Below are 19,520 nucleotides of genomic sequence, written 5' to 3' on the forward strand. Positions count from 1 at the left end.
TTACCCTCGCTCTGCGACCCCCTTTTAATCTAATAAATTGCCCTGCCCACTCTCTGTTGACGTACTATGGAGAACATGGTGGAGATGCAAGGAAAGGAGGGAATGGAGGTGGCACATTTCTCTGCTCTTGAGGACAGCGTATGTTTGAAAAGTGGCAGGATTTCTGAGATAAAGCAATGTAATGAGAGAGCAGGGAACCGGAGCAGTAGAGGAAGATTAAGGCAACAGAATTCTCTGGGATACTCTGTTTTCCAGAAAAATCATTGGAGGAAAATGCTATTCTGATTAACATTGATTTGCCCCTCTTTTTTTTTTTTATCTCCAAGGCAGGATATAGGGCAGAACAGAGACCAGGGAAATGGCAGCCTCGTCACCAAGCCAGTGCTTCAGCAGAGCTGACGGAGTATCTAGGTCAGCATGCAGCAATTCTTTGCAGATGACTGAGATCTACAGAGCCGAAGGCCAGCCTTGACGGTGGAGCCAAGTGCTCCTTTTGCAACTGAAGGGCGTAAAATCTGCTCCCCCTTTCAAGCGGCATTGTGGGAGGGGACCCCGCACCACAGCCTCCGTCGGCTGGAACTAACGCCCGTCAGTCCTGCTCACCCATCCCTGCTCCGTGGAGCACAGGCTGGGAAATTAGCGTTGCCATGGGATTCAGATACAAAAGGCCAAAAGACATGGATGTCAACCAAGTACCCAGATGTCCAGGGAGGATATTTTCAGCCCTAAAATCAAAACTGATGTGGAAGCTGTCCTCTAAAAAACGACGCTTTGCTTTCTCACATGAGAGCAACGTCAAATGTTACCCAGAAATCATTTTCTTATTTTAAATGTCTTCACTTATCTTTGAATTTTGTTGCATTTTACACAGGTTTTAGGAAAAGCTCGTGCACTCAAACACTTGTCTACTTTTTCCAAATATCCTAGTTGGTCTAATGAAAGATATTACCTCTGCCAACAGCCTTAGTGTCCTCTGAAGAGATACAGCTTTGGAGACCAGCACACTGCCCACTGGGCATGTACAGATCATATATCATGGGATCTTTCTCCCTCCTGCTGCTATGCCTCAACCCACTGGGACAAAGGCATGAAAGAATCAGTGCTTTCCCTGTATATCATCCCTGAGCATCAATAAGACTGGCAGCTGTCTCTCAAGATTTGTGCTAAACCCGGCATCTTCTTTCGAGGTTGATTCACACAGCCATAGCCTTCAAAGTCAAAAGACACCATTAGATCATCCTGTCAGGTAGCACAGGCCATCAGGATTTGTGCTAATTTGTGTTTTGTTAAAACATGTCCTTCAAAAAAAAGACAGTCCACTCTTGATTTGACAGCCACAGAACAGAGAATATCTGTTATTTCTCTATACTGAAAGAAGTTTAGAAAGTCACTCATGAGTTTATTCTCAGTTTTTGAAAGCACCAGGTGAATTTTCCTGATGATCTTGATTCCTGGCAGAAGAATACATCGAATTTTGTGCTCGGGATCTAAACTGGTAAACTGCAATGCCAACCAGCTAACTAACCTGCCTTGCCACTGAAGATTTAAAGACATTCTAAGGATGAAATGCCCTGTAATTCAGGATTTTGAGTAGGAATATTGAGAAAAGGACAGTGCCAGAAGAAATTTTCATGTTTCTAGAACAAAGGCATCTGCTTCTGCATATGCTGAGAAAGGAGGGCGGTTCTTAACACAAGGATTTTGGGGCAGAAACTATCTGTTATTTGTATTTTGGATGATAACTACCACATTATAGGTGTTAATCCAATAATATTCACCCTGTCTGATACCGCTATGCTTTGTCTGAACTAATCAGCCTAACGCAGATCACTCTTTTGTTTCTGCCGTAGCAGAACTTGCTAGAACAGCATTTTTTATTATGAACATTTCTGCTTAAATCCTCCGTGTTCTGATGCTGGATAACTTCCTGTTCAAACTGGCATTATAGGGCAAAGAACAAAAAGATCCGGAGTAGAAAACACTTCATTTAGCAAGTGCACAGTATTGTACCCTTTTTATGTGGGCACATATAGAGATACAGCATTTGATAAGACATAAGGAGTTCACACCAATCTCAGATCTGTCCACGCATCTTTCCCTTAGCCCATAGAAATGACCCCGTAAGTTAAGTGCGGGGATGGTTGTGCATAGTCCAAGGGATGCAAACAGAGGCATGTTTTGAACAGCATATAATGCACATTTAATTGTATTTATTTAGTGGCCATGGTTAGAAACAGATGCGGCCTTTGCACTTTTTCTGCTTGTAGATATGTTATGTTGAAAAAGTGTCTTTCCATCACTAGCTCCTGTATAGGAATATACTTACTCAGGGCCAGCAGAAAGTAAGAAGGCAGGAGGGACCACCTGTCATCTCTGTATGTTTTGCATCCTGCTAAAGTTGCACACATCTGTGTACTGAGGAGATGAAAAAAAAAAGCTTATTATGTGGCCCAGACAGGTTTACTCAGAGTCTGGTGGAGTCGGGAGTATTGCAATCCACGTGATAAAACTGGTACAAAATGTTACTAATCAAAGACTTGGAAAGAAGATGAAGGGGAGAGAAAACGAAGCTGTCATTACCCACTATTTTGACTGTTGAATCTTGGCTATTCATAGTAACACACCAAGTGTATCTATCCAATTGCAATAACGAGTGACAGCTGACTACTTAGCAATTAGGTTTTCCTTCCCCACCTCTAAAATTAAGGTCATAACCTTTTCTATTTACTTTTGGGATGTGGTAAATTAGAGCTTTGGCTTCATTACAAAAATTAATTAAAATAGTCACACAATGGCACCATTCATCACTCTGCTTGTCCCTCCCTGCAGTATGTCCTCATGTCAGCTCTCTTTGGTTTTAGTCCCGAATTCCAGTACGTGCTAGTCTGCCTGTATTATTTGGATCAGTAGACTAGATTTTCCTTTTTGTCCATCTTCTTTGCTTCATTGGAAGGGCTCCTCTTGTTTCTAATTCTTCTGTTTCTTTTTTTGAAGAAACGGTACACTAGCAGGCTCTCAGCATGATCTGATCTCCCCAAAATGCTTTCTGGCCACGGAGCTTGCAGCAGAATTTTAACTTGGACTTATAGCAGAAACCTCTACCTAACAATTTCTCCTTACTGACGTCCCAGGTGTCTAGGTCTGGAAAATAGGATTTGTGTTCAAGTTGTCTTCATCTGAATGTCAAAAGCTAAATATAACTAAAGAGATAGATAGGAAAAAAAAAAGCCTGACTATTCCACGCTTACACAGAATTGGAAGTCTGCCTGTTGAAATAAGTTTTATTTTTTTTTCTAAACCATTTCTTTGTGAATGTAATGTTTGTTTTAAAAGCTGGATTTATGGAATGGCAAAAAATAATGTTTTCTTTTATAGGAGAAAGTGTTGCATTATGTTTCACATGACCGTGTCCTGAGGTGGTTCAACACACTGAGTTCTGTGCATACCAATAAATATGGATCTCAGAGGTTTCAGGGATAGTGGCCTACTAAAAATTGTTGCTTGATGGGAAGTACAGAAGAACTCAAATTAATTTGATATCACACCTAAAGGGACAAATGGCCAACAAAGGCTTCGACTAATGTACGTGCTGGAGATAGAGCCCAACAGGCAACTTTTACATATATGTGTAATTATACTGAAGTCAAAGTTGATGTTGCTTTAAAGAAAAGAACATGAACTATTTGCAAAACTGACACCTATTATAGGCTTTACTTCTTCAGAGCGTTTAAGCATGTATGTAACTGCAAGTATAACCTGATTTTTTTTTTTCACTTACTGCTTGTCTACACAGGTGCAGTCAGGAAATTTTATCCAAATTAATTTAGGGCGTGACTTTAAGATGCATGAGCTAAACAGCTTTAAAATGTGAAAGTGAGGCCAGTTTTTTTGGAGTGAATGTGTCCACGCCAGAACCTGATATAAGGTAATGAAACCAGTTTGAAAAGAGGGTTCAGATCAGCAGTTCTGGATATTTAAACCTGTGTTGGCTGTAGATGAGAAACAAGAAGGTATCTACTGGGAAATGAGCATGGGAATGGTTATACAGGCTGCCCCTTCTTTTTGAAACACAAAAAGGCAGGGTCCTCTTTTGGGTTAAAATAATCTTTCTTCTTTGTAGGCTTAGTTTTCAGCCAAATCGGGTCCCTGCGCAGCAGCCTAAGCTCTGGTGCCGGTGACACGGGACAGCATAGGAAAGAGGCTATGGCTGAGCGGCGAGCATGGGAACACGCTGTCAGTGCTTCTGTGGACTTGCACGGGATGCAAGTGCCCACGTAACCTCAGCCACGGGAACCCCACTGGCCATTTACTGAGGTTCATCATGCAAGAGTTCCAAGAGTGATGACAGGAGCGTTGCTTGGAAGGAGATGATAGACCTGAGCGCCTTTTCTGAATCTACCAGCCTGAGATGGCAAACGCGAGCAACAACATTTCACATTCCCAATACTGAAAACAGTGGCCTATCTGTAAAGCCCTTGGTAACATGCAAGCCCTGATTCTCAGCTTTTGTGCCTTGTGCACAGAGATAGTTGTGGGAAGGACTTTTTTCCCTACTTGTTGGCGGGGGGGGGGGAATGGAAGACTAATTTAGTCCCTTAAAAATAAGCATCTCGTCCTCTATGTGCTCTGAATGAATGACATCCCGTGTTGGACTTTGCTGAAAATGTATTTTTTTTTCTTCCGAGAAAAGCTTACAGCCGAAAATGAGACCGCATTGATATTTTGCTGCAGAGTTGTTGCCTGTAGGTAGGCTTTAGATGGAGCTGTTCTATGGAAATCAATCCTGGTAAAGCAATAGCAGCTGTTATTTTGCCAGCAAGCAGCAAGCAGAAATGATTGCAGAGGTACCCCCACTACAGCAATGGTACTTGGTAATTTAAAAACAATTTGGGACATAAAAATAACCTGAATAAAGCTGGAGAACCCCAACATTGTTATTTCTTATGTTCTGAAACCAGAGACTGTAAACACCTGCTCCTGAAAAAAAGTGAATTCTCCCTCACCAGGTCTCCACCTCTGTGTACGACCAGTGAATAATTAAGCCTTTTTAGATATAATGCAGATTTTTCAATAGTGATAAGGAGGGGTCACTATTTAATATTTGTAATGCTGTTGGGACAGCTGGCTCACATGGATTCTGTTGGGTTTACTTCATTTTTCATCAATTCCTTTTGTCATCTTTCTGGCTGTATTGCTTGCTGTCTTACCTCTCCATCCAATCAGGCATTGTAAAGTGAGCTCATCTGCTTTTATGGACAGAGCAGGATTGTACCTGGTGAGCATGCCGAGGACTGAAGGAAATCATGTCAGGGACTCCGTCTCTTGGAAGCTCTTGGGCTCTTTTTCCTCGGTCTACAAAGAGGAAAACACCATCATCCTTCAAGATATAAATCATTATTAGAAAGCCTCAAACAGCAGCAGAATGCTGGTTCCATAAAAAAAAAAAATCAAACATTTGTTTTTTAAGTTTATTAATATATTTTACGAAGGCTTGAGGATGAAAGATTCTGTAGCAATATAATGGAGTATTATAATACTAATTTGCATCAATTTCTTAAAGAGATAATTCAATTAAATAATTCAGCCTTTAGCAACCTATTTTTTTAAAATCATATCTCTTTTTGAACTGTCAACCACTTGAAGGAACAGCCCTTGATTCTTTCTTGATTGTATGCTAGATGAGGCAATTTTTCCTTGGGGAATAACATTAGCTAAATTAGGAACACTGTAATTTAAAGGTGATTAAGTACCTTTTGTGATTGTTGTTCTATGACTTCAATCTGATAACACTTAAGTGCATATGTAATCTAGTCTTCCACGGGGCTACTCACATTCATAAGCGGGCTTAAATCTTTGCAGGATCAGAACCTAAATAAGCACCACAGTTAAATGGTTTACAGCACATTGACAAAGTATATATTTGTTCTGATTGCAATGACATTTCACACTCATGCTTGGTGCAAAACCACTCAAAATGCTTTTAAAAATTGGGATTTCCATTTTACAGGAGAAAGCAAGGCACAGGAGTGTGAATGGATACGTTCTGGTCATAAGGCAAGTCCACTGGCAGACCAAGGAGCAGGCTGCGGACTCCTGACCCTCACAGATTTGTACCCCAGTTAGCTCCGGCTGTACTTTGTGCCTCGGTGCTCAGCACAGGAGGAACAGCAGGAACAATCCAGGCCAGGCAAAGTGACCAAGTCATTGCTCAACTTGCCCACTTATCTCTGGAGAAATTCTTTCTTAACCATCAGCCTTCTTGCAGTTTCAGTGGAATAGGCTTCTTGTCAGCAGAGCACCCAACGTGTTGAAGGATGTCAGAACACGGGCTACTATTGCGCCGTTGACAAATTTTAAGGTTGACATCTGTTGGGGGTTGCCGAGTAAGACGCGCTCAGGCAATCCACTGTCAAGAAGTGGTGCTGGCATTTGCCCATGCACCAGGATATTTTACAGAATGTCATCACTTGGTAATGAAATGTTCCCTGGTAACGATAGCTCACGAACACAGAAATAGCCTTTGCCCATAATAAAGTTTTGCAAATAATGCTTGCAGGAAGTGATTTGCTAGGAATCAATCAAGCAGATCCCAGAAATAATGTGACAGATGGTAACCCGATGTTACCGCAACATCACCAAACTACTTTTCACTCGCACTTTAAACAACTATTTGGACTCGGGTCTTTAAAGAAAAATGTTAACTCTCACTCTACAGCTGGTTGAAGCTGAATTGTCATCCTGCAGAAAATTCTATCATTAAAAGTCACTAAAAGGCTGAATAAAATTAAAAGTCTGAAATTTCCTTCTGTGTAAAAGAAAATAAAAAAATATTTCAGTTATCAAGACTCTATTTTGATGCTTTCAGGTTATATGCCCTTGCTTTATTTTTAACTGTGTTATGCTATGAACAAACAAAAATCTTAAAATATAAAATTAGCACAATCATTATTCTAAGCGATATATACAATGAAAATGTAACAAAATGGATTTTTAAATAAAAAATACTGAAAGGAACAAATACTTTTCTGTTTGCATTTTGATTTTTTTGTGCTATGAAGTTTGTTGAAATCATCATGTCTCCATTTTTCATGACCTAGCACCTTCTGACACAAAAATATTCCACCGGAACAGTTCTGATAAGGTCTCTCTAGGTTGTGACCGGGTACACTCAAGTTACGATGGTTTAGCAAGTTACTCATCATAACTGGTGATGTGCATGGTTTCTACTTTTAAATTTGCAAGGTAAAAAACCATTCTCTTACATTGTATGCCTAATTGACTTGTTATAATTTATCAAGGTTTGAAACGCTTACTTCATTTTTCTATTGTATACCTGCATGCTGTTTCATCACTCTATGAAGACTTGTTGCTTAGTACAGAGGAGACAGCCCTGATTTATTAACTAAAGCATTAATGCTGTCCTTAAACGACAGCCTTTGTGTTATAAAAGGAGATTTTCCTCCCTTCTGTCCCACGTGCACCGTGCACTCTGCTACTTTTACTCCTGTAAAGACTTTCACATTGGAAATTCTCAATCCCAGAAAGGAGGTTAGCCAAAACACTACTTGTGCTAAATCAAGGATCATCCCAGAAACGGAACGGCTGAAGAAAGCAAAGTAGGCCACCAACTTTCCCTGCCGAATTTCTGGATGTGACTCTGTCCCAGGGGACCGCTGTCACGCTGGTGATGTGACGGCACCCGAAGCTCTGCAGGTGACTAGCGGGTGTCGTTATCACAAGCCACCGGGGACGTTTGTTGGGCTCATCTTTGGGAGAAAGGGTCATATAGAGCCGCAAAATGAATCGCTCGGTCAGACCTGGGTGGGCGTTTCCCCCCTGCCGTGAAGTGGGGAAAAGCGGAGGGGGAATTGCCGGGGCAGCCTGTGCTGCCACGGCCCCGCTGGAGGCAGGGCACCTGTCCAGCCTTTTCCTTCAGCGCTAAATTAACACGGAGAACGTAATCCGTCACGTGCATGTACCTAGATACTGGTGGAAGTGAAACAAAATATGACGGTGCCCACGCTGGCTCTTCTCAGAGGCAGAGTTTGTAGGATAAATTTTAATTTTAATCGCTCAAATATCTGAAGTTCCCTCTCAGTCAGGGTTGTGTGTGTATGTGAATATGAAGACAGGCCCCCGCCACACACACACTTCAAGGTCTAAGGCTTATTCTGCCGTGCTTACATTTTCCTGGTTCTACATCTGGTTCTTACTACATCGTGCAGCTTCCCCAGGAGCGTGGTTCCCCTGGGGTTAGCAGCAACAGGATCTTTAGACCTCAGCTCCCCAAAACGGATGAGCACGTGCTTAATTTCAGCGCAACGGCGAGTCTCAGGGGCGCTCAGAACATTTAGCGTGCGCTGCTGCTCTCCCTACGGTAAGCACACACACCAGTGCAGGACGTGAGCCAGGGCTGTGTGCACGTATAAACGCGTCATTTTGACCGCGAAGTTTTGCAAAATTTGGCACAGTGAGCGTAACAACCGAATTACTTTAAAAACCCCCATGTTTTAGCTAAGTTGCTCTACCACCCTTAAATATGGTCTTGCATTAGTGGGACAGGCCGAATAACCTGCGATTACAGCTGCCGCCGGCTGCACCGCGCCAGGGCTGTCTCCTTCCTCGCTCGTGACCCCGCCGTGCCCTCAGCTCAGTGTTCTCAATCGGCTGAGGCAGATGTTCTTCACCAGAAACAGACGAGTTCGGGCTATTTCGGTGAACGCCACCAGAAGAGTAGTTTACTGGCCGAGTGCTAAAGACGGGGGGCGGCGCCCGCCCTGAGGGCCGGGACCCGGCTCCCCCCGGCCGCACGTCCTCGCCGCCTGCGCCCCCCGGGCGGCTCCGCGCGCGCCCCGGCAGCGCGAACGCCCCGCCGCCGTGCCCATCGGCCGCGCGGGGCCAATCAGCGACCGCGCTGGTGACGCGGCGGGGCGGGGCGTTGCGCGCGGGCGGGCGCAGCGCGGGGCCGGGCGGGGCCGGGCCGGGCCGGGCCGGGCGGGGCGGGCAGGGGGCGGGGGCGGGCGCCGCCGGGGGAGCGGCAGGCGGGCGGGTGGGTCGGGTTTTTCCTGGAGCGGGTAGGCAGCGGGTCGGGTGCATCAGCTGCCGCCTGGTCCGTTGGGGCTGGCAGAGACACCCCCCCCCAGGCTGCGCCCCGAGGAGCGGCTTAACGCGCAGTCTCACCCCTTTTTATAGCGCTTTTTTCCCGTGTTTTTTTCGCGTGCGCGCGCGTCTGCCCCGCGCCGCGGAGCTGGCGGGCTGCGGGCTGCCGCTGCCCTGAGCGCGCCGCCGTGCTGGGAGGCGCGGGGGGCCGGGGCGGCCGGTCGGGGCCGCCGCCAGCGCCGGGGCTCGGGCCGTTGTGCGCAGAGATGGATTTCGTGGCTGCCCGCGCGTGGGAGGGCAGTGCCCGCTCGGCTCTGAACCCCCGGGTGCTCCTCAGCGGGGCGGGGAGCTGCGTGTAGGAGAGCGGCGCCGGAGTTCGTTTTTTTCCCCCCGTTTTTAGATTTTTAGAGGTGTAGGCAGATAGGGGTTCAGGTGTGTTGGGTTTTTTTTCCCCCCTTGCTGCCTACATCGGCTTTTTTGCCCCTCCCCCCGTTGTATTTTTATTTTTTTTTTTTGCATGAGGTGGGAGTCCGGGGTGTCTAATTTTTCTTTAGCTTAGTAGTGAAATTGCAGCAGTTTCTGCCTCCTCCAGTCTGCTCGAGCGGGGAAAATGGAGGCTGTGATAGAGAAGGAGTGTAGTGCGCTCGGAGGGCTCTTCCAGACCATCATAAGCGACATGAAGGTAAGAGACTGGAGGGTTTGGAGAGGGACCCAGGTGAGAGGACGCCTCTCCCCACCTGGGCCGGCGACGCTTCGCACCATGAGCTGCAGCTGCCCCCCGGGGCGCGGTGGTGGCGGCGTGACCTCCCACCCCACCCCGGCCCTGGGCTGCTGCTGCGGGGGCCCCTGCCCCGGCTGCCGGGTGCGTGTCCCCCGCCTGTGGAAGCAGCCTGGCAGGGGGCTCCTGCCAAATGCCTCACCCCCACGCTGTGGGGCTTGCGAGTTGCTTGCAGGACACCACCTCTCCCTCCCTCCTCCCCTCTTTTCTCTGCCTCTCCTGCTCAAACGTGCAACCTAGGGTCGGCGTTTTCCAAACCTCTCTTTTTTATTTATTTATTTATTTCCCCCCCACTCACAGAATCGCTAAGGTTGGAAAAGACCTGTTAAGATCATCAAGTCCAACCATTACACTCCTCCACCTTCTTTTTTTCCCTTGTTTTGGGCTGTCACATCACTAGCAGAATAAATGCAGCGGGGCGGGAGCGTCGAGTGGAGGAGATGAGCACGGTGCATGTCAGCCGTGGGGTGGGGCTGGAAAGGGCAAGGTAGGGATTTCTTTGCCATGCTGATGGGCATGGTGGAAAAAAAATCTCAGCCTGGAGATGCTCGGAAGTTGATGCGTGCCTGGATTAAAAGCGCTGATCAGTCGGCTGTGTGGTACTATTTTCATGCTGTTTATGCTCATGGAGGTGGTATCGGTGTCTTTCTGTGGATGAATGCAAGGGTCTCGGGTGGCTGGGTCTCTCCTCTCTACAAACCACCAGAAATCTCAGGCTGTGCTGACCCCTTCTGCCAAAGGGTTCCTTTGGGAGAGGCGCTCCCAGTCTATCCTTGGCAGCCAAGGGCATTTCTGCAGGGTTTTCTCTGGACAAGCAGATGCCTCCCACCCTTTGCTCGTGGAAATAAATAGCGTAAAAGCGTAGCTGTGTTCTGCCAGTCATGCCTTCCCCAAACCCCAGGGCTCGAGGCGCCCTGCCTCCGGCGTGCAGCCGTACTGCAGAATACTGCAGTGTTCCCCTGGACAAGGGCAGCTTGTCTTCCTCCCAGGGCCGGCTGGGAAGGATGCAGTTGTTGGGAGATGTTGAGGGACGCACCAGATAATGGAGGGACCGCCATAATTTAAAGGCAGTGAGCAGCAACCGGGCATGCTGCACTTCTCCCAGCCGGGGCAGGGAATTTCTTTGGGTGTTTTATTCGGTGCAGGGCTGATGAGCAGGGAGGGCTGCGGGAGAAAGAGCCGCCAAGTAGTGGTGGAGGAGGACGGGGTCTGCTCTAGGAGGGAGCCTGGCAGAGGTGAATGGCTTCTAGTGTATTGGGGGGGGGGCAGAGAAGCTGTTTGTACTAGAAGTTATTTTTTGGCAAGGGTTCATATGCACTTTCCTCTCAAGAGATCTTAGGAGACATTTAATTAAAAGCATGGCTTGTCAAGAGCAGGCAGACTGCGTAGAGGAGGGGGAGTGTGTATGTGTGTGTATCTGTCAAGACAATGCTGCAGTCCTGGCAGTGGTGTTCCTTGGGCTCTCAGCCCCCTTGTATTTTTAATAATGACTGCACTTTAAAGTAAAACAACAACCCCCCCAAAAGCAGGAAACGTTCACAAATCCTGGAATCATTTTAGTGGGCTGTGTGGGGAACATGCAGGAGATGTTCTGTTCCAGATGAAGTGTGGTTTTGGGTTTCAGCACAGAGGGACACCGAGTATGTTTATTCTCTGCTTCTTTCCCGAAGTGATGCATTTGATTATTTTTTTTTTCTTGCTCTTAAGCAAATGGGCCTGTGCTGTGTGTGCTGTGTGGATTTTTTTTTCTTACACATTATTACTTGCATGGGAATGCTGCTCATCAGAAACATGTTGACATGAGCTTATGGAGATGGGCACAGGTGTGAATATTTTTTTCTTAATCCACCATAGTAGTGGAACCTGTTTTGTGAACTGGCAATTATGGGGGGGGAGGTTTGGAAGGAATCACAGCAGATCTTTAGCAGCGTGGTGGTTGTTATGGTTAAAAAAAATCTACTCATTTATTTAGTATGAGTAGAACAAATAATTTTTACCTGTAGTTCAGTTTGATGCAGCTTAATGCCGTATGGCTGATGAGATGCACTAGGATTCCTTGTGAATTGTGCACAAAGGCTTGTGACAATTTCTAAGAAAAAGTAGCTATTTTTTGACACCTAACCAGAACCTTTCAACTAATCATACCTTTAGTAGTAAAGTGAAAATTAGCATTTTAAGTGCTGTTTCAGGTCTGTGTGGGCAGGCTTCTGGCAGAATCTTGGAGATGTTGCGTAGGGGTCTGCCCACACATACCCAAGTGCACTATCTGTGCCTATTTCTCATCGCAGGCTGTGATCAAGGCCCCACATGCCCTGCAGTGCTGAGGGATTTGCTGCAGCATCTGCCTTTTTTTTTTTTTTAAAGTAAGTAATTTGCAGGTTCTTTTTATCGTATGTATTGCTCTGCCTTAAACTTAGTTGTAAAGATGGTAGGGTTAATCAACAGCATATTAAAATCACTCTGAAGTCTTGCCAGTAGATGCCGATGGGTGCTGCAGCCGAGGTGATGAAGATACAGTACGCGTGGACTGATTTTTCTCTTTGTTCACACTAACACAGAACTAGATCAGGTGTACCTGTTGTTAATTTTGAGCTCTCCTTGATCTTGACAAGGTTATAGAAACTGGAATTATAATCCTGAGTAATATGACTGTTTCCATTTGTCTCTGTACTGTGTTAACTTTGAAACTTAATGAGGGCAATATAAGCCGGTGTGACTAACACATTGCATTTTTTGATCACAAGATTATCTCTTGCTGGCTGAGTTTTCTTGACTGCCTTTAATATTTTCTTCAGAAACCCCAAGTTTCTCTCCATCCTCTACCAAAAATAGTTTTGTGGTTAATACGCAACAAAACAAGCTCCAGAATAATTCAGCATAAAGCTAAGTGATTTAGAGAAACTATGTTATTGAGTTAAATATAAGAATGGATAATAAATATCCCATTTATAAAGCACTTTAATGTACATCTGGAACTCCAGTCTTCTGACAAGGGAAGTCCATGTCTTCCATGCAAAACAAGGGTCACATTTGTTGAGTAGGACGTGGTGTACATGGTGACAGGGTTGTTTGTGGTAAGTCCACAATGGGAATTGTACTTGGCCATTGCGCTCTAGAATTGGGCTTCGATGCTTTGAGATTTCAAGATCAGATTAAAGAGTCCTAAAGGTGGGAAAAAGTCTGCCCATCCATCCTTAAGTTCTGGTCTGTTGTCACAGGCCTGGTGTTTCCTATGATACATCACTGAGTACAAGGCGCTTCATAATTTGTTATACTCTTATGCAAGATCTTTTTCAAAGCAAACAAAGTTTATAAAAGAAAATATAAAACATGTATGTCCCCTCGCAGGAGTAGTTTTGTGTGCTGCAGTTGAATGCTGTGCGGTTTCTCTTTGAACATGGCATACTTTCTGTAGCTCCCTGTGGGAAGGGAGTATTTGATCTGAGTGGTTTGTAACTCATTTCTAGCAATAGAGAAATGAGATGCTGTAATGTGCTGTTAATTTCAGTATTTCTTGTAGTGCAAAGCAAATCACTGCAGATAATTTTGGGGAGGGCCTGTTGCAGATGGGTTTCAAAAGATCTTGTCTTCTCATGCAGAGCAGATTCTCTCTAATGCTGCTTTTCCTTCTGAGTCTTGATTTTACATTTCTTTTAGTTGCATTGTTCTCTGCTGTCTTGAAAGGAGAGAGGAAAACAAGAAAACACCTCTGAAAACGTTGAAATTGGCAGTGTTAGTAGCTCATCACTTGCTTGATGCCAATTCTTATCCTTTTTGCATGTTCTTTATTTGTCTTGCCTCTTCTGCCAGCATGAGTTTTGGCAGGGCAGGGGCTTGCTGTATGTGTACAGCACCTGACATCCTTGAGGTGGGCATGGAGGCAAGATGAGTAAAGAGCAGTTGAACCAAGACGAGTTGTCTGTGACTTTGTTTATACCAAGTGGGAGGATTTACTAAATTTGTATGGGTCTGGTGTGGATTACCAATTGGTATCTCTCATCTCCCCTCATGTGAGGGATGTGCAGGTATGAGGGGGACTGCAAATATTGCCCTGTTGGTGAACGAAACCAAGGTTCCCAAAGGAGGAGTGAAATTTTAGAAATTATTTTAAGTGTACGTGCTTTATTTATAGTTGTTTAGCTGAAAACTCAATAAAATCAAGCTTTTGCTTTTGGCAGTAACCTCTACTTTAATACTATAAAGGAGGTGAACCTTTCCCTTTGCTCCATTGCTGCTGCTGGGACTCTTGGATGAGAGGGTGGTGCACCTTTGCCTTCAGCCATGCAAAGCTCTTGATCAAAGCAGAAGAGAAAGACATGAACATATGGGCATGAGAAACATTTATGTTTTTGCAGCCTCTTATCTCCTGTTAGGAAGTGGCTGGTGAGAAGCAGCATTTTAACCTTGCTTTTTGTGGAAGACGGAGCCCGGGGGTGGTCACATCAAGGATTAAGAGCCATTTGTTAGGTAGGCCTGATTTGCTTGTGAGGGATGGCCTTGTGCGATTCACACAAATAATATAAACTGAGTGGAAAAAAATATTTGTTGGAACAAATAGAAATGCTGAGACAGTTACTACGGCAAGTACAGCTGCAGGTCCTCTGCATTCATGTTAATCCATGGGACACATGTATCAGAGAATCTGGGCAAATTTGTTTTACCCTGACATGTCGTAATAGCACAGCTGCAGAAGAGCTGTCATTTATTTGAAGCTTGGGATCTCTGTGGAGATCAGGAATGTTCGGTTCAATGATTTTTAAGGTCTAGTTTCAATCCAGCTGTTAAGGATGATAACTATTGTGAGGAAAAACAAATGTTTCATGTGCAACAGACAGGTACAGGCTTGGAGAGGAAAGGGCATCTTTGTCCTCCCTTTCCCACACGTGCTATGTTGCACTGGCATGTCCCTTGCACAGCAGTCTTTAGGGGCAACTGATCCGTTCCAAACCTAGCAAATCGATGTTTCTTCCCCTTCCCCAAAAAGCGTGAAATGAGTTCATTTCCACTCTATGCAGCTTTTCTTCCCAATTTTTTTTTTTGTCTTAAAGGTTTTGCCACCAAGGCATTTCGTGCTTAGCTGTCTGCACTGATTTCTTACCCCTGCTGCCTCCCAAAACCTGCTTGCCCAAATGGTTGGTTTGTGTACACTGAAATTCCTTGCCTTTTCTACGCAGCTGCAGTATCTTTCTGTAAACATCTTGGAGGGGGAGGATTGACGTGCAGCGAAGGCTGAATGATGGTACAGGAAGAAAGCTGCTACATGCCTGCTTAAATACTGGGGTTCATGCAACAGGGCATAGCTGGGAACGTACTTATTTGCAAATCGTTTAATTTTTCGGGATGCATTCTTTCTTGATCCAAATGCTCTTGTGTGAGTGTTAATGATTCCTACGACTGCCGAGCATTCACTACGTAAGTGTATATGAGGCTGGCCTATTCTGTGGCATACCCAGGGCAAGGGTTTTTAATGTCTTGTAAGAGTACTCCTTTTGGATCTGGCAGGACGCCAAAAGCGGCATAATAGGGTTTGCAAGGTTGTAAGTGTGGAAGGAGTTGTGCAGCGCTGCATGAAACACAATTGACTGAACAAATGTTGGAGGACAAGAAGTCTGTGTAATTATAGGCTTAGTGCTGGTTAATACCTAACAGAGGGTGTTATTTGGGAGAGTTTGCTGCTTCCTTCCTCAGTTTTGAGTGTGCACGAGCTGTACCAAAATCTTTGGTATAAAATACCAAATAAAATACCAGATTTCTTTGCTATGTTTTTTTTCAAAGTACAGAAGTTGCTATTTACAGATTCACAGGAATACTCCAACTGTAGCATCTTCTGCTTAACAGCCTGTGTGTTTTCAGCTTCTGGAAAACATCTTTAAGGTTCATGGTCTACCCAGGCACAGTGTGGTCTTGAAGATGAGCGGAAAGCATTACATGGCAGAGAGCAGAACAGGAACTGTATCCAAAAAGGTTTTTTGGTCTACTTCAGAGCATGCAAAGATGGGTACAGAGGGATTTGAGTTAGGACCACAAAGAGGCTACTATAGAAATGCATTGCCCTCTTCAAGTGTATGCTTTCCAATTCAAAATTATGTCTGCCTTGATGCTGTAAGGTGCCGAGCACTGACCTGTTCACTGGCACCTGTGCTGACCTTTAAGGACGTTGATTGACTCCTTCCTGCTGGGCTGTGACATAGCTTGAATGCTGAGATGTTTCGAAGGATGGGAGACAAAATGTCTGGTAGCTTTGTGGTTAAGACCATAGCAGCTTTCATCTTCAAAGTGCTCTGTGTGTGACTTAGCTCTGAAGAATGGCTCCCATTTTACAGAAAGGCAAGCTATGGCTGCAGGTTCAGTGACTTACACTCAATTCCTTCTTGTCCTAGGGGAAAGGAGTATATCTAGAGCACGGAGTTAATGAGGGGGTGGTTTTTAAGCTCCCAGTGTAATACATGTTTCTGTCCACACATACACACCGTTCTGTTACTGCTTAAGAAGTATTGTTCCCCTCCCTGTGATAACCCAGTGTTTGCAGGCACTGATCTACAAATAACTGATCAACTCTTAACACAAATGTCTTGAACTCTTCTTCTATAACTGAAATTACAGGATATCTCAGTTTCTTAGTGGAGAAGTCTGACTGGAGCATCTTAACCACAGGCTGGTAGACCATGAAGAATTTGGCCATCTGTCTTGTGAGGCTGTGTGAGATCTGTATTTTCACTCTTCTGGTCAACAACCATAAGTGTTGTGTAGTTCATTTTAATTCTAGGATGCTAGCTGGTGTACAAACACCATTTAACAAATCACCTTGGATATTTTTAAAAAGAACACTTGCAGGAATTAACTTGTGTTGGTGTTCACAATGCTAGCAATGAGTGTGTAACTAGAGACATTTGGTTCATGGTACAGAAAGGTTCAGACTATTCCCATTTTTGTCTTCCACATAAACTGCCACCATGCTTCCCACCCAAGCATAAGATTTTTTTTTTTGCCACATAAGTCACGTGCGCTTTGTAATGTCTCTGAAGTGTTTTGTGTAGTGGCTTAATTGGGGATTTTTTTTTGTTAATAAAGCTTTATTTGTGAAGAGATGCCCCCTAACAAAATCATCCATGAACAAACCTCACGGTTGTTCATTGTCCATGAGCAAAGTCAGTGTCTAACTTGGAGCTTGAAAGGGATTGTTTCTCTTCTCATGAGCGAAATGGAGAGAAAATAGCCTGTGACAAGTGTAGTTGCACTTCACTGTCTGGCAAGAGCCAAAGTTCATAAAGCAGTAAAAACTTTGCTACCTGGCTGTTGCCTTTTCCCCAATGAGGTATTTCTGTGGTCAACTCAGACGCTTGTCAGTACTTTGGCAATAGATACTGCCACTTTTCGGGTCCTGGAGATTGTTTTGACTGCTTGTGTGATGGAGATTGTGTTGAGATCAAGAAATGGATGCTCAGAAATGAAGGTTTCTCCTTGCTTGGGAAGAAGTGATGAGACCCCAGTGGCGTTGGTGGCGTTACCAGCACAGGGCTGTTGGCTTGAGGCTGTCCTGTATAGACATTAGCTTGAATGACTGCCTCCTGATATTTTAATTATCTTTGTTTTGATCCATCTGAAATATTGTGGGTTGAGAAAATAGCTGCCGAGTATGCAGAGTGACCACTTAATGATTAAGTGGATGAAAGGCGGTATTGATGAGTCTCTGAGGAGAAATCTGCTATTCAGGCTTGCAAACTTGTTTAGACCTGCAGGGAAGAATGTGGAACTAAATGCTTCCTTTGGAAGACTACTTAATGTCCAGCTTTTTTAATGTAGCAGGGGATAAAAGGTCTCCAGAAGCTGTGGCTAGTTGTCCCCCCCTCCCTGTTGTGAGTAACTTCCTGTGTTTAGAGAGGGAGAGAGTATATGTTTATGCATGATGTATTTTCTCACAGTATAACTTTTATTTGCTAATTACCCAATCTTGGATTTAAACCACAAAGTGGCTGCTTTGGAGTTGAGTTTCTTCATCTTGCAAACTACGAAACTCGGCTGTGGACAGTACAGATTTGACGTGGTCTCTATTGATGTAGCAAGGAGGCCCACGAGTTGATTTGTAAGCCAGGTTGCCGTGCAGCAACCAAGGAGGATGAGTTTCACAGGTCCTTGCTGTACTACAGACTGAAGTCACAACCATGGGGCAACTGGTATCCCCCACTGGGGATGTTCAAATATGGGCTAGCGTGGTGCAGGCTTTATTATAATACAAATAAGAGTCTAGAGCTCTAACAACAGAATGGTACCAGACTTAGGTTCCCTCTCCCTTTAAATGGTTAGAGAGGTCTAATAAATACCTGTGTTCTTGCTAAGAAGTGCTGCATTTCAGTGCTCAGGGAACTGGACATTAGAGTTCTTCATGTGGTTTTGGGAATGTGGAAATAATTGATATCTATGTGTTTTTTTTCCCTAGTGGGGTGATTACCCTTTTCTGGACTTTCCTGATTGGATTTTAGTCTTGACTTTCTCAAGATACCATACCGTTATCTGTTTTTTCTCAATGTCCTAATGCTCTGTTTAGGCTGAGAACCAAATAGTTTTGAACATACTAAATGAGTGGATCTGCGATGCATAGAAGAAATATCTAGTTGACAGGTTTTTTTAATAGTGTATGAGATGTCTTCAGTAGTGTTCTGTTGCATAATTTGCAATGTTGTGATAATGTATCACCTTGTGAAAGCAAAGCTTGGCATGCCTATTTATACTGTGCATGCTGAGGGAAACTTGTTTCTAACCCTGCCATTCCCTAAACAAGTGGCAGAAATAATGGAAGTAGATGTATGGATACAAGACTTTGATTTTAATTACCCCTGCTTTCTTTCCTGAAGGGTAGTTACAGGTTAAATGACATCTTAATCTGATCTTTGACATGTTTTTACTTTCACTTGCATGCACTATCTCTCAAACCCTGAGTTTGTACCTGTCTCCTTCTCCATTCAGTAATGTGTGCGTTCAGCCCTTGCTGTGACATCCTGTGAAGTTCATGTCCTGTGTCTTGCTGTTGATCACTTTTCTTTCCTGGCTCAGCAAGCGTTCTGCACGAGTTGAGAGTCCCTTTTGCTGCTGGAGCTAAGTTCGAACTTCCCCTGTGCATGGCAATAACTTTAGCTTAGAAAGACAGAAGGGACTTAGCAGTCAGGTAGTCCCTTTCCTTGCCTTGTGGGAGTATTATGCTTTGCTGGAAGATCCCTATATAAATGCGTTACTCTTTCTTAAAGGGTTCCAGTGAAAGGAAGCTCCCTGACCTTTCAGAGTTGCCTGTGAACTGGTCTTATAATTGGATGGATTGTTCAACCTGAAACTTCTCTGCTGCAAGTAGAACTGATTGTTTCTTGTCCTGCACCACTGGAAAACAGCTGATGGACAACATCAGTCTATGGGATGCTCTTGAAATCAGTATTGGGACTTTGTTGATTCAGTTCTGGTTCTGAATTTAAGAAATAGGGGGTAGATATAGACAGTAGATTTAGACTGGACATAAGGAAGAAATTTTTTTTTTACAATGAGGGTGCTGAGGCAGTGAAACAGGTTGCCCAGACAAGTTGTGAACACTCCATCATTGGAAGTGTTCATGTTCAGTTTGGATGGGGCTTAGAGCAACCTGATCTAGTGAAAGATT

The 19,520-nt window shown here is 44.5% G+C and overlaps 1 protein-coding gene across 12 annotated transcripts in view; it reads left to right on the forward strand.

The window, feature by feature from the left end:
* Window positions 1-9,473: 9,473 nt before the first annotated feature.
* Window positions 9,474-19,520, forward strand: part of MTSS1 (MTSS I-BAR domain containing 1) — a 126,869-nt gene continuing 116,822 nt past the window's right edge. For all 12 annotated transcript variants that reach the window (XM_059836180.1, XM_059836176.1, XM_059836184.1 and 9 more), the window contains exon 1: window positions 9,474-9,781. In XM_059836180.1, coding sequence (XP_059692163.1) covers window positions 9,710-9,781 — 72 coding nt within the window. In that variant the 5' untranslated portion in view covers window positions 9,474-9,709. The remainder of the gene's footprint in view (window positions 9,782-19,520) is intronic.

The sequence above is a fragment of the Gavia stellata genome, chromosome 3 (genome assembly GCF_030936135.1).
Source record: "Gavia stellata isolate bGavSte3 chromosome 3, bGavSte3.hap2, whole genome shotgun sequence".
In the NCBI taxonomy this organism is placed as follows: Eukaryota; Metazoa; Chordata; class Aves; order Gaviiformes; family Gaviidae; genus Gavia; species Gavia stellata.